At 37.3% G+C, this 15,194-nt stretch overlaps 1 protein-coding gene across 2 annotated transcripts; it reads right to left on the bottom strand.

Annotated features, from left to right (window-relative positions):
- Positions 1-1,262: 1,262 nt before the first annotated feature.
- Positions 1,263-13,605, bottom strand: syn2a (synapsin IIa). Of its 2 annotated transcripts, XM_042003359.1 has the most exons (12): positions 13,004-13,605; positions 8,359-8,416; positions 8,163-8,254; positions 7,795-7,951; positions 7,521-7,610; positions 7,356-7,418; positions 7,100-7,242; positions 6,925-6,999; positions 6,615-6,717; positions 6,248-6,394; positions 6,036-6,102; positions 1,263-2,738 (listed from the first exon to the last, which is right to left on the bottom strand). In XM_042003359.1, exons 1-12 carry the CDS (start codon positions 13,342-13,344, stop codon positions 2,722-2,724), a joined length of 1,353 nt encoding a protein of 450 aa, XP_041859293.1. In that variant the 5' UTR covers positions 13,345-13,605; the 3' UTR covers positions 1,263-2,721. The 2 variants fall into 2 exon arrangements, with proteins under 2 accessions (XP_041859293.1, XP_041859292.1); XM_042003358.1 differs by lacking the exon at positions 1,263-2,738 and having other exon boundaries at positions 3,932-6,102; positions 13,004-13,603.
- Positions 13,606-15,194: the final 1,589 nt, after the last annotated feature.

The following is a 15,194-nucleotide window of genomic DNA, read 5'->3' as shown; positions in this document are numbered from 1 at the left end:
CAGCAAGGGAGGGGCATGGGTAGAAACGGTGAGGATACTTGTGTTTTGTTTAGTATAAACATCCAGCATTTAGGTCCTGTGGGCCAGCAGGATTCTGATCAGATTTACAGTAAATACATGGATATTGGTTGTGATCTAAATATAGAAATTACTGTTTATTTTTTTCTTTTCTATGGCCTTTAAGGTCAGATGCTATTTTGAGCTCTTTTAATTTTTAATGTTTATTTAAAAAACCTTGACTATAAGGGTGAAATAGGCCTGATGTCATGATAAGTGCAGCAAAGCCTGAGTCAACCACTGATCATCTATTTTTAACAACAGTGTTGCTGGATGTGTTTATTTGTTTTATATGCATCTAACAAACTCCAAGCCCTGCTTCTGTAGCATGCAGCAGCCCCATCTTGTGGTTATTCCTATGATAAATGGTTGAGCTTAAATGGGGTGTTTGAGCCTTTGGAATTTATCTAAAATAACTAAAATATATTGCAAGTATTTAGATTAAAAGTATACTTGGCAACAGTGGCAGCCTCAAATCTTTTTGGGCATGATCCCACACACTTGGCACAGCTTTCTTGTGCAAGTTTCCCCCACTCTTCCTGGCAGAAGCATTTTAGCCTACCCAGGCCAATGAGAAGTGCAAGTCACAGCCGTTATCAGGTTTTTCCAGACATGCCCTGTTGTGTTCAGGATCAGATTCTAGTTTGGCCATTTGAGGATTTTCAAAGAGGTCACTTGTGTTTTCTTAGTGGTTGTTCACAATGGTTCTATATTTTTCTCTCTACTGCGTAAAAACCATCCCCACAGCGTCGCCATGTTTATCTGAGGGTATTACTACCGAGATGATGATCAGAACAATGAAAACAAGTTATCTAATTATTATGGTTTTAGAACAATGACCTGTTAAAAGAGAGTCTAAAAAAGACCAAAAGCACAACTTCTTCCAAAATACAGGTAAAACAAGTTTACATATTTCTGTTACATCTGCTTGGGATGACTGAACAAGAGATGTTCTATTGGGGTTCATAGATTTTTTTTTATCCTTTTTTAAAACAATGCTATTCATGGCCCAAACTGATCATTAATCAACAGTTAAGTATTTACAACAGAAATAATGTGACGCTTTTAACAGTGATAAAAGAAAATATATAACATAACCTATCTCAGAATACTTACTGTACCCACCACAAATTTAACCTATGCTCATTTCTCAAATTCCTGCAGTATAAAGCCACAGTGCTGTATCAGCAAATTACACATTTTCTAGAGGTTATGTCAGAGGGTGTTAAAAAAAAAGACAAAAAGGGCACGCTCTTGAAGTTGAGTATCTAACCATAACAACACAAACTGCAGACTTTTGTGGATCAAGTCCACCAGATGGCAACAAAAACATTTCTCCTCAGTTGTCTACAGTAGTAAAAAAGTCATAGTGATAGTTTATTTTTTAGTTAAAATTATTAATTTGCTGACTTACAGAAACTAATAATAATAATAAAATAACTTAATCTATTTAGTTAAGTCATGCATTTCAGTAATTTTGCTATATTCTCTCACGTGAAAAGAAAAGATCCACAGTTTTAATTTTTATATCACTGTAGATAGAAAATCTCTGGAGTTTTGGCTTTTTGTGCAGTAAGATTAGAGCATTTAAAAGTACAATCTATGGGAAGCTCCCTGTTGTTTGATACTGCATATACTGAACATTTACTATTTAGTAGTTTTTCCCTCCTACTTGACTTTTCACTCTTATTTTAATTCCATTTTACATCAGTGGGATCAGTAAGTGTTAGAGATAATCTATGCTCTGCTATATTGTGATGTCTTGTGCAATAGTTAGGTACATTCAATGACACTGAGGGATGCTGATGTTCATTAAAGGTCACCTTTACATTCTCCTTCATTATGGGATAGAAGTGCTTATATTCTGCTGTGATCCAACAGATGGTCAGTGCTGGGCATGCCCACAGGGCACAAGATGTTTCATGTTATGCTGCAGCAGCTTGGCAGACCGCTGAGAGGGGTCTGCATGGGACTTCCTCATCTGGAACCTCAACAACCCACATTGCTCTGAATTGTTAAGGTAGTCCAGGTCATTCTGCTTCCTATGATAAAAAAACCAAAAAAAAAAAAAAAAAAAACAATAACAAAACAACAGCACCATCTGGACATTTGACAACTGCATCTTGCTCAACAGATTTTATCTGTGGGAGATGTTTGCTGATGTTTACTGAAGCAAACAGAATAAATCTGCTGAAACAACATTGAGACTCTCATAGATAAATAACAGATGTTATAGTCTGCCTCATCATCTAGCTCCATTAGTACTATTATTTAGGAAATTTTGGGGAAAATTGTGTGTCCACTGTGATATAATGGGCATCTTCATGCAACTACTCATTCGGAGTAGTTGATGAACACACACACACACACACACAAATTCATGTCTACACATTTGTTTGAATAACAACTTTTTGGTGAGACATGAAGACATCTTTAAATTTGTGCATGTAATTATCCAGTTTCATGGGCAGTATAATACATTACACATGACATTTTAAATGCACACTGTTTCTAGTACAGACAAGCAAACATGTATTTAAGCAATTACTATTACATAGATTGAAATGAGTTATGTTTAGAGAATACACTTGCAAAGGATGCCCTCAGGCTGTGGACTGTCTGCTTTTGTTGTTTCTCCAGTGTCTGTCATTCCAAAGGTGCTCCTCAGTAACTGGACTTTGCTGGAAAACAAGAGAACTGTGATTTTTCATGTGCAGAGAGACTTAATATAAATGAGAATTTACCACATAATAATATACACAGTCTGAATGACTCAAACTGGGATTCTTACACAAAATTTTGACCTTTAGAACAGATTTCCTCTGAATAAAAATCAGTGTGATTTGAGTGTACACGTAAGACCACCAAGTTTTAGGACACAATTAAAGTTACTTTTGTCTGGTAGCCGAATTTGAACACTTTTCAGGAATTAAAACTAAATTTTCCTTGGTGTCATGCTACATATCTCATATGGTGTCTTACCTACTACGCCCATTAGATTTACTACAAGGGCAAAACTCAATTCTGAATTCTTATTGTTTATATGATAAAGACTTAAAGTAAACTGTGCATGATAATTTCCACTCATTTAATTCTAATCTTGGGTACTTCTAGATTAGCTTTGCAACCTCTATGACTCCAAATAGGAAGTATTTCAGAACAAGGGAGGGCTTTCTCTTGGGGGAAGTGTCCTTCTGGAAATGTAATATTTGTGGGAAGTGTATTTTGCTAATTTCCTAAAGGCATCCCAAGTCGGCAGGAAAAAGGGTTGATGGTTAGTTGTGAACACATACAACTCCAGAAATTTGTATTTAAGGATTCACAACTGTATCTAATCACTCTTATACTTCAGCTGTGGTTGTCTCACTGTTCCTCCTGCTGCTAGAATATTTTGACTCTCATACAGAAAAATCTACTTTGGGTTTTTGCGTTTTTTTAACCTCTGCAGGAGATTTGAGGTTTGAGAACTTTGGACCAGGTCTTTGAGAATGTAATCCACGGAGTTCCACTTAGGTATTTATGATATTCAACCACCACTGAAACTGAATGATAAATAAAAGTATCTTCTTGCAGATTATATTAATAAAAACTGTGCATCACAGATATACCATCCCACATTCTTAACCCAATTAGGCAAACACCACAAAATTAAGGCATAGACAAAGCAGTAGGGATACATCGCCAAAACACAATAATCTGTATAACAGTACGGACATTTCTTCATGCATTGGAAACATGATACTTGCAATATAATTTGTGAGCCAATGGACTAAGCTGCTCTTCCTCGATTATGTAATTGATAAACTCAGAGCAAGTGTTTCCTTTGCAAATTAAGCAGCAGTAATCATAGCACACATGACACAGACCAAGCATATATTGCAAAGGAAGCTTTATTGCCAGTGACAGAGGGGAAATATCCACAAAGGAATTTTTTCCACAATATATTATATTCTGATCTTGATTTAAGTAGATCAACACTGGTATTAAATGTACCACAGTCTTTAATAGTTACAGTTCACTGTGTCTGCAGATACAGGTTTACCTCAACACATTGGACACATGACCATGCCCAGTCACCAGACCAAAGCCTAAAAATGCAGCTATTACTGACTCAGGTACCTCTGCATATTCTTCCCTTGGAAATGAATGTCATGGCATATTTCCTATGAAACAGAACAACACATCCATAAAGCCTCAGGCATGGCTTTTACAAGGATACACTCACGGACACAGTGGCACTTTATACAACTTTAAAAATAGCGGCACACAGGGCTTGCTGAACAGATTTTTATACTAAAGTAAATGGTATGTTGGGGAACGGCACTGATTTCTTTTTACAGATGATTTGGTTGCTTTTTAGCGGTTTTATTATTTAGGGAATTAAATAAATTTTAATGACTTTCACACAAGCAACTGAACAACAGGTGACTGTGACATTATAAGAGTAACAAAAAAGCTTATTCTAAAACAAATCAATGTGTGGAAATGTATAGCTTTTTGAATTAATTCAATGGAAGATCTGATTTTAATGTCAGTATATTACTGGATTAAAAAAAATTATATTGCACTTTCCATCAATACACAGGAATGGCAGTAACATGGGCACAGTATTACTACAGTAGTCCACATAAACCTCAGAGCACTTGCATTGTTGTCATGGAAACACCCTCAAGTTTGCTGATGTCTACAGTGAGGGTTATGGGGGGAGCTTTTAGTCTCATATTTCATGGCGAATCAAACATTACACACATTTTGATTATCAGAAATACTGTGTGCTTCCACACGACTACACAAAGAAAGACAACAACAGCTTAAATACAGCATCAGTTCTATATTAGACTATTTTAAAAATGTAGGTATATTCATAGACCACTTCCTTAATGAAAATGCACAGCCCAAGTGCATGATTAACAGTCCCCTTACTGATATTTACCCCAGGGGGTACTGGAGTCCAAAGGCTATTTGAAAGTAAATAATATTTTCTTTGGTTGAAAAATTATACAAATATATTGTGTGTTGTGTCTAGATACCTGCACAGCATTTTAAATGTTAATATCTTTTATAACTCTATAATTAACTTTTTATATTATACGGCCATCCACTTATTCTATCAGCTCTCTTTTCTAGTTACATTGTGACATTATTATAGAGGGAAAGATAAAGTGTAAGAAAAGGCTAAATACTGCATGTATCTACTGTGTGTACGCTGTATCCTGTACATTTATGTATCTCTTATTACACATTCACAATGCATGAATCACAGGGAACACAGCTTAGATAAACACAGCGATGTAACAGCCATGTTAGATAAACATCCCACTTAATCAGACGTTTATAACTGACTTGCACCTGTTGTTGTATCAATCATGCAAAAGTAAAAAATAATCATTTATTAGTAGAAGTACGAAAATAATCACCACTAAAGCCACACACACCCACTTACCATATACATATTAAGATTTACAGAAAGTTCAAACTGTATGTTTGTTCACAGTTTGAACAATATCTAGAAGTACACACAAAATAATAATAATAATAATAAAAAAAATATAGGGCATTAGGGGCAAACGAAAGATTAATTGCTGGGTCAAACAGAGAGCACAGAGCAGCACTGAACTCAGTATAGGCACAATCTTCTTTTCACATCATCAACAACGGCCCCAAAGAAAACCACAGCTACTGAAACATAAGTTTCACATAAGCACACAAATCAACAGGTCAACAGGTAGACAGTACATTTTGACACTGCATAGAGTTAAAAACACAGTCCAGGCCAGCTCCCAGCTGTACCAAGCTCACACCTCCAACATCTGATTCTAGATGTTAGCATCCACAAACACATCAGCACTTGTGTTTAGCTAAGGTACACATTGTAATCTAGACTCTAAGAATTCCCTTTTCCTGGGTTACTCAATTGGCCTGAACTGGTTTTGGACCCACGGCAACGCCATTACAGTCAAGGATGTACTGCAGACAACCTTGAGGAGGGCGGCCAGCACCATTCTTGGTGGGTTCACCAATGATTTCACCCTTCTGGCCGGTTCCCTAAAAAGACAAAATGAAGACACTGTACTCACCAAGCAACCACTATGATTGTTTTATTTTATAATAACAGGCCTTTATAACTATAATTGTATAAAATTAGTTTGAGCCTTCTGTTTATAATCTTTGTGCTGGTGTGTTGCTATACCTGGGATGGTTGTATGGTGGTGGGCCTTTGGGGAGCATTGGCTTCTTTCTCTGCTGATTGGTTCATTTTTGCCAACACCAAGTCAGCAATGAGCTGCCTGTCCTCAGCCTGGTGTTCCCCTACCAGCGGCATGGAGGAGCCCACCACCTGTGCCACATTGAAGATGGTTATAGCAGAAAGAAATGATCTAAACATCACAGACATTTTTTATGAAAACCTTGTCTTATTGGAAACATTCTCTCAAAAAATGATGTATAAACAGGAAACACACTGCTTAAACTGTAATGTACTAATAGAGGTGGGCTATTTCAGCTCCACTTAGATTGTTCAGATGTAGCTTTAAAACTTGGTAATTCCAGGTTCCTACCTCTGTGATGTAATCTCTGCCATCTTTTCCATGGATAGCTTTAACTGCACAAATATCCAGACCCCCAAAAATCTCTGAGCAGGTGTCTACCCACAGCTTGTACCTTAACAAAACAATCAAAACATGAAACACAACCAGTGGAAGCACAATAACCATGCTGTGATGATTACTTTCCATTTCAGCAGAGCAAAAAGTTTGACATGTGATCCATATGTGGCAGAAATCTTTGAATAATAATAATAATAATTTGCTACATCAAATTAAGACAGTATCTGTATTTTGGAGTACAAGAGTCTTAATTAGCACTTACCTATCAGTCATGGCCACCTGTTCAAGCATAGCTGAGCCTGTGTTGGTCTTCCAGTTACCAGATATGGATGTTCTCCTGATGTATGTGAAACACATAAATTAAAACAGGCCCTGTATTCTTTTTTATTTGTTTTCATTTTGACTGACATCACTAACAACAGTGTAATCATACATACATGTAGGCTTTGTAGTCAGTACCAATCTTCTGGATTCTGATATCATACTTGGAATCAATGAGAGGTTCTGTAGTGGTGTAAGTCTGGGTGAGAGCCACGACACTGGCTATGTCCTGGAACTTACTGTGATTGTCCACCTTCACCTTTACACATAAATGTCACACAGAAAGCAATAAAATACAAAGAAAAGAAAAGGTCCTCCCTTTCCAAGTGTGTAAATAACATTCATATTACTTAACAGGGAACATCTCCATACCTTCCCTATACCAGAGTGGGCATGTCCAATCTTCACAACAACAGGAAATGATGGCATGCTCACCTAAATGGCAAATATTTTATAGTATTATTTCACAAATTTAGCTGATTCATGGTCAAAACAAATTTCCTTGTAAGATAAGAAGTCTGAAAATGGGGTTCTTACCATCTCCTTGTAGTTTGGGTAAAAGGTCTGTTCAATCAGAGGGAACTTGTCTACACCCAACTTCCTAAAAGTGTTGATAAGCTGGGCAAACTACAAAGACATAAAGACACACATAACTTAACAAACAAAAAAGGTCTCATGTATTAAATTACAGTAAATAATAATAATAAAAAGCCAGAAAAAAGATTATTTATAGTATTATTATTGTTGTTGTTGTTTCACTTCCTGCCACATTGGTTGACAGTGAAGTGATCCCTGGCTGCTGAGCGCATACCGCCCACGGCTTGTCACACAGGTTGTAGATGGATTCGAGGGAGTTGATGCTTGGAACACCACCGTACTGCAGACCGATAATCAGGTTGCGGAAATCTTCATTCTGGGTCATACTGAAGGCATGTTGACGAATGAGGACAAAGTCTGGCTTGAAAGACCTTCAGAGGACAATTGTAGCCGATTAGAGACAGAAAAAGAACACAAGAGTCACAGACTGAGACCGGTGATGATGCGCTTGAATCAGACTGAATCCACTGTAGGCAGTTATAGCTTTAACAAAACACAGAGGAAGTGATTTGTGAAGTTAAACTCATTTGTTGTTTGCTTGTTCATTTGTCTTTTATGTATTTGTGTGTGTGTGTGTCTTACCTGCCAACCTTGGTACCATTTCTGAGAACCTGCATGTTAACAGCGCAGGTTCCATTGGCATGAGCCACAACGTTGATCTCACTGAATTCAGCCTGTGGAGTCAATAGATTATATGAGGACAGAGCTAATGATACTCCTTTCTTATTGTAATTATTTTTTAACATAAGTACTTGTAATGAATATGATTGAAATGTACCTGTTCTACTTTGATGTCATAATCCCCGAGTAATTTCTTTCCTCTGAATAATTTTGCCCTGGGTACAAAAGAAAAAAAAAATCATTAAAACAGAAGGTGAAATAATAGTAAAAATACAGACAATTCAAATAGAAATTTCCAGTTAATTACCTATCCAAATGTAAATCTATCACTCAGTACTGAATCACCGGTGAACAAATGCCACATTGTTTAGCAAACAATACTGAGGACACAAATGTCTCTTTCATGCTGAAACGCAGCAACTTTGGGGGTTTTCCCTTTAATTTGGCATTGAGGAAAAAAATAATAAAATTACAAAACGCAAACACAGTGCTGCTTTTTGGGGTTTTAAAAAAATAATCCAGTTAGATAACATTCCTGTTTAATTGAAACTATCTTAAAATGGCCGACCTATAATGAATTGTGATTCAGCACTTTAAAAAAAACAAAAACATGTTACTGTCTGGAATAAACCCACAGACCATTTGCTGCCTGGATTTCAGTTTCAGAGAAAATCTTCTGATTGTTCAATTACTCAAAACCACACAAGCATTGTTAGTGTTAGATTTCTTATTATATAAGATACTGAAGTGGGGGGCGGACCCTGGTAGTACAAGTTTTGACAACATGAGCTGCAGGGATAAAACATAAGGGAGCCAATAAACAGCCATTTACTTTCTATTTCAAGTAGATATAGAAAAGCTCACACCTAAACAAACAGCATCTAATGCACTGAGACAGTGGTACATCCTTTACAGTCCATTATAACAGCTTAGCCCAAATAAAAAACAAATGAATGTACAAATGTCAGCATAATTGTGTTAACAGATTTTTGTTAACTTATTTTGAAGCTTTCCCTTCCTTTCTACTTCTGTCAGCTGTCACAGACCCCACAATGAGTTAAATTTAAAATAAATTATTCACAACCTAATTAGAACATGTGGAGGAAAACAAGTATTAAAATATGAATCACATCTCCTGTATATGGGGACCGAAAAGCCTACAGTGAGAAACGTCTGCCACCAGTTCAAAGTGATGGGGACATGGGCCCTACACAGAGGTGAGGAACAAAGATGACAAGCCTCTGATTTCATTTTGCACATTTAAATATTAGTTAACGCGGGGATGTGCGAGGGAAGTGAAGCATTATGTGACAGACCACTGTTTTATCAGGCTGCAGAGGGCAACTAAGCTCGACATACAAAGCAGGGAAGTCACACAATCAAAGTGGAGTTGATCTTTCAGTGCATTAATATGCATCAGTATTTGGTAGTCGGCTCACATCAGCCAGGTCCATTCTGTGTGAAGTTTAGCTTTCATCCAAATACCAAGGGTTGTATATTAACTGTACGTCTGCTTTTGCCCGCTGGCCTTGAAGCTGGAATTAGTTGCAGAGAATTGCACCTGTTCCTGTCTGCTTTAAAAGAAGCAGCAGTGAGAACATATGTTTATGCAAGTGATCCTCTGTAAGAATCAATAAGGTTACTCTTGACTGTAACTGAAGATACAATGAGAAAACAAATTAGGTCAAAATATATATGCAGTTTAAAATTTATAAACAGCAAAAAAAAAAAAAAAAAAGGGAAAATGAATGGTTGCAGATCTTCCAAAGTATTGCATATTCATTGATGTAAAAGTATTTTCTATTCAGATGATTCACCCGAGAGCTCGACAAGTAGGAATCCCTGCTGAATATTAATGTCTAATTACTTTGCCTGCATAATGCGGGCATAAGATTAAGGTCACATTACAGAACATCTTTTCCTTGCTATGAGTTAAAATAGTGTAAATCAGAAATATCTAAACAATGATTAAATAAAATTGATTTTGCTCTCTTTCTACTTCAGAATCAAATTGCATGACACAGAGAATAAGGAGGTTGTGCATCTCATCCATTACTCTGATTAGCAACACAGTGTACCATCTGCTCCTCCTGTCAAAAGAGTAATTTATAACACAGCTTTCCTAGAACAAAACAAACATGTCTGGATGACTGGCAGTTTCATCAAACAGTTAAAAAGGAAAAATACTAGCTGGATGACTGAGTGTATCTGTCTGTGCTGTGACCGAGGCAGCCACCCTGATTTTATCTGCACACCTTTTTAGTACAACTTATTACACAACAGCCACTGTTCAAATGCACATTTATATTAATGTGTTCTCCCTTTCTTTCCCCTTTTAACTGTATTTTCTCCACAATTTACCATTTCACTATTTTTCTGTTTGTAGCTAGGCAGAACCATTTTTTTTTGTAAATTAAATTATAACAAAATATATAAAACTGTATTTGAGTCATTAGTGAAACTATGAGGAAGAAGAATTTAAAATATCCCTCATCAATCATTTGGGATCTGTCTGATTTGATCAGACAAACAGATGGTTGTGATGTCTGAGCCTTCTGCTGGATGCAATTAGACTGAAGAACACATTTTTTTTCTTGTTTCTATTTTTTCCTGTGGGGCCACCAGGTCTCATCACTGGGACTTTCATTTCCAGCAGCAGAAATGGAGATGTCTAAACATTTTATATCACACAGTGAGACCCAGCACATACACTATCATAGACTAGAGATTTGATTTAATATCAAGGAGAAAATTATTTGACAAAACCTGCATTCAAATAAAGACCTTTCATCTTCCTAAGATTTCCCAACCTGTAGACCTGCCAAAGAGTTGACTTAATAAAAATCACATATTTTAAATACATACTTTTCCAATGCTTCTCTGTCCATCTCATTTGCAGTGTAGTTTTCTTATATTTTCTGTGCAAAAAAACAGCACCATTCCATTAACACTGCACAGTGAGGCCCAAAGCTGATGATTTTTTTTCTCCTGCCAGAGCGACTTACAACAACTGGGTGAAAGGTCTTCTAAAATCAACCAAAAGAAGCTGAACTTAGTAAACATGTATCATGTATAACCTCCTGCTCAATGATACTTAGCTGCCATGAAAAATAGATGTAGCACTCAGACAGACGAAGCCCGTTGGATTAATTTTTTTACTGTCTCCCAGAAGGCTGCACTAAATACACAAAAAGCAAGACGACTGAGGACAGGCACAGTCAAATCTAATCTAATATTAAACATATTACAACAGCAACAATGTCAGAGCAACAAATAATTTAAGGATTTTTTTGGGAAATACTATCAGGGTCACACAGACTACCTTCTGTTTTCCAAGAGAAGAAATGACACAGTTTAGCTTAATATGCTTATATTGTGCTTCAATGCCAGATCTGCGTGCCAGTGTCAATGCATTTGCACAACAGACTGTCATCTCTTCTCCGTGACATGAAAGTTGCTCTGCACTCATAATAAAATAAGTAAATCCATTAGGATTGGGATCCACCCTGCTAATCACAGTCAGAACACACAGTGAAAAGGACTTTATAACCAGTCTGGTAAACATAAACACACATGCTGCAGCCAGAGAAGTACAGTGTCTACATGATACACCATGTTGATGACATATCGATTATGATGCAAAATAAATTACTTGTACACAACGTCACACCCATCACACATATGCCAATTCTTAATGTTTTTTTTTTTCTAGCTATGATATATAATGACACAGATATGGTGATCTTGTCAAATGTTTAGAAGATTCATTATGTTATCCTTAGGTAAGCTTTCTGCTTTTTATCGAAATGAAAATATACAAAAAAGGCGCAATGGACGCAACATACAAATTGCTGAGGAAAATATGCCCGTTGTGTAAGCGTCATAAGGAGACTGAATTACCATATTTAATTATTTGGCAAGATATGAGCATTAACACAAAGTCTTTTCCTTTTAAATTCATGTGCTCACCTATTTACCGTGGTGGTCATCACAGTAGACTGACAGAGATGCTTGTTTTAAGCTACCTCTGAGCAGGATCAACCCAGAACAGTGACTTTCATTATACTGGCTTAAATACCTTAAAGACACTCAACATTCATGACACAATGGTCCTTTCTCTCAATAGGTTGAGAAATATTAATACCCTCACGTTGTTCTATATTTTTCCTCCTTGCTAGTTGTGTTTTCCATGAATAAAAACCCAGGGCAGCATGGGTTGTAGTTCCCTACGTTCATCTTCTATGTTTGTGCAATACATGTCATGTGCTCTGCTATTAGTGAGCAGGGGGGAAACCCCACTGAAGGAGGAAAAGCACTGCAGTACTTGTGCTACCATGGATGTTATGTGCCTCTCCCAGCTCTGCACAACCTGTGGCAGCACTTTCTACAAATATGGTAAATTGTCAAATTACAGGATAAAAATCACTGATTAGGTAATAAACCACATTTGATTGTAGATTATTAAATAAACTAATACTGAAAAGTATTAAATACAATAAAAACAGAAAAGCCCTCCATCTTGGTGGTATACCATTACCAAAGACTTTTTTCCCAAGGATTGATGGATTGTATTTTCTTGCATACTGGTGTCAACTGATGACTGGTGTATTGTACAGTGAGGGTGACCATTTAAGTCTGCAGGGTACTTGATAGAGCTGCTGTCACTGTTTCTTTAACCATTACCTGACTTCTCTAACCAAAAGAGCCAAGGAGAAAATTGGCATTAAGGAAGGAGGAGATCATTAATACCATGTAAATGTCTCATCATGAACTATCTGAGATTGGGGAAAATATTGACTTACCATTCCTGCTGTGGTTCATCGATAACAAGGAGAATCTTGAACTTCTTTGGTGTCGTGACTTGGGTCTGCTCCACGAGCCCTGCTGAGGCAGCTGTCTGCTTAACAACATTTGTGATCGAGCTAAAGAAACCAGCCCCAGTCGATTGAACTGGCTGAGGTTTTCTCTCAGGGGCTGGGGATGTGGCTGGAGGTGTTGGCCCAGCTGTAGGAGACTTGGCAGGGGTGGAGGAAGCAGGTGGAGGAGGCTGAGTCGGGTCAGGCCTCTGAAGGTCTGTCATGTAGCCGTTGGGAAGGTTGGAGATGAAAGTGCTGTCTGAGAGGCGCCGACGCAAATAATTCATGGCTGCAGAAGAGTCAACAAGCAGTGGTTGTGAAAAATTATTGTGGAGAAGACTCCCTGCTCTGAGCGTGTGGCTGATTATGGCCGAGGTCTCAGCACAAACTCCAAACGAATGTATTCCCTCCCAGCATCCTCAAAGCTCTCCCTCACTGGCAGTGACGCTTCAGCCTCCCACAGCCAATCCCCTTACCCTGTGCTTTCCTCAAGCATAGCAAATGATGCTCTGCTGTGCTTCTCCTCCGTCCTATCCTCCCTTCCTGTCGTCTCTCTCTCAATGGCATGCCTGACTTCCCTACCCCTCCCCCATTTTCTACTGCCTCAGAAGCGTCATCCTTTTTTGTACCACAGCATGGAAAATAGAGGGGTTTCCAGTGGAAGTGCAAGAGGGTATGCTGAGTATTACATCACAGCGACTTTATTCTTGCTCCCCATGTTCTGCAGGGTTCTCTGCCCTCTGTCTTTGCACTGCAAATCTCTGTGTAAAACACAGCCATGAAATCTAAAATGGCTGTTAGGACTAGTGGACAAGATTGAGGGAGAGCATGCATCAGCACCAGTCCCTTGAGACAAATGGATGAAGTAAATACAGTCTCTTAATGGTTTTTTCCAGCCCTATGGCTACCTTTATGTTTTATTTATTTTTTTTAAATATTTTCATTTACACAATAACTTTCACATTTAGAAAATCTGGAGGCTATTTACCAGGAAAACAGAGGAAAATATGAAGTGAATTCCTTTCAAAACAGATAAGGGATAGATATTTTGAAAAGGGTTAGGGAACAGATCAATTTATCAATAACTTGCAGTGTTCAGAGGTTAACAAAATATAGTCAAAGGACAACACAGCCTGATATTGATGGAAACAAAGATAACCACTTGTGAAAAAAAATACCATGATAAATACATATTTTAGAGCATGTCAAGCGATAACACATATTAATAGAGCTAATATCTCTACTTGACAGCTTTCATTGTACTTTTGAAGTCTGGGGATTAGGTCAGTTTAGAAGATTAATTTGTATTGATAAGACCAGAGGGGATGGACCCCACTCTACTGTTGTATTTGGAAAGTTTGTGATGAGATAATATGCTGTAAATTGTTTAAAATATTGAGCTATTTGCACAAACAGACTGAAACCAAAATTGCATGCACAGAGATGGTGAATACAATAAGTGGGTACTTCAAAAATATCTGGAACAAAGTGTAACTATGCAAACTCCTTTTGCATGTTGAAGTGGTCCTTTTCCCTCCATTTATGGTTATAAGACTTGATGAGAATACTTAATCAAATTCATGTTAAATTACAAATTTCAATACGATTTTGACACATTTGAGACAGAAAAGAATGCCACTAAAACTTCAAAAATGTCCCAGCAACTGCAACAAAAGCAGTAGAGTTGCACACTATGCAGCAGTAAACAAGTGGCAGTAAGTGCAAACATATGACTATCCATTAAAATTAAATCTATTTGTATAAGTTTACTTAGAGATGTTTTCTGTGTGAAAATGGCCTAAGAAATTAAAATATGTCATTGGTTTTAGAGAAGCCTCTTGCATTGACTCTTCTTTGATTTGAGGGACACCAGCTGGCAGTTTTAGTGTAGTGCAGAATAAAAGTAATAACAATAAAAAATAAAAAATAAACTTAGTCGTGGAAGTCTCAAGTCCAAACTCTACTCATATCCGTGGCAGCCTGGAGAATGTACAGGACAGGAAAAATCCCCCCCGCACAGATTTAAATTGTGACACTAAAAACAACTTGTGATCCAAAGCCTCTTAGGAAAAATATGGCTGTGATGTAGCTAAATCCAAACTTTTGGGGTATTCGTGCTTTCCTAGTAGTTTATTAT

Source organism: Melanotaenia boesemani, chromosome 13 (assembly GCF_017639745.1).
Source record: "Melanotaenia boesemani isolate fMelBoe1 chromosome 13, fMelBoe1.pri, whole genome shotgun sequence".
NCBI lineage: Eukaryota > Metazoa > Chordata > Actinopteri > Atheriniformes > Melanotaeniidae > Melanotaenia > Melanotaenia boesemani.
Note: the sequence above shows the minus strand (reverse complement) of the source record. Positions and strands in the feature narration are given on the sequence as shown.

Excerpts from the sequence above, each read along its gene's own strand:
- syn2a (XM_042003358.1), bottom strand. The coding sequence starts at position 13,344 with ATGAATTATTTGCGTCGGCGCCTCTCAGACAGCACTTTCATCTCCAAC. Across the intron at positions 7,952-8,162 it reads AATGGTACCAAGGTTGGCAG|GTCTTTCAAGCCAGACTTTG; the intron begins GTAAGACACACA and ends TGTCCTCTGAAG. Across the intron at positions 6,395-6,614 it reads GCAGAGATTACATCACAGAG|GTGGTGGGCTCCTCCATGCC; the intron begins GTAGGAACCTGG and ends AATGTGGCACAG.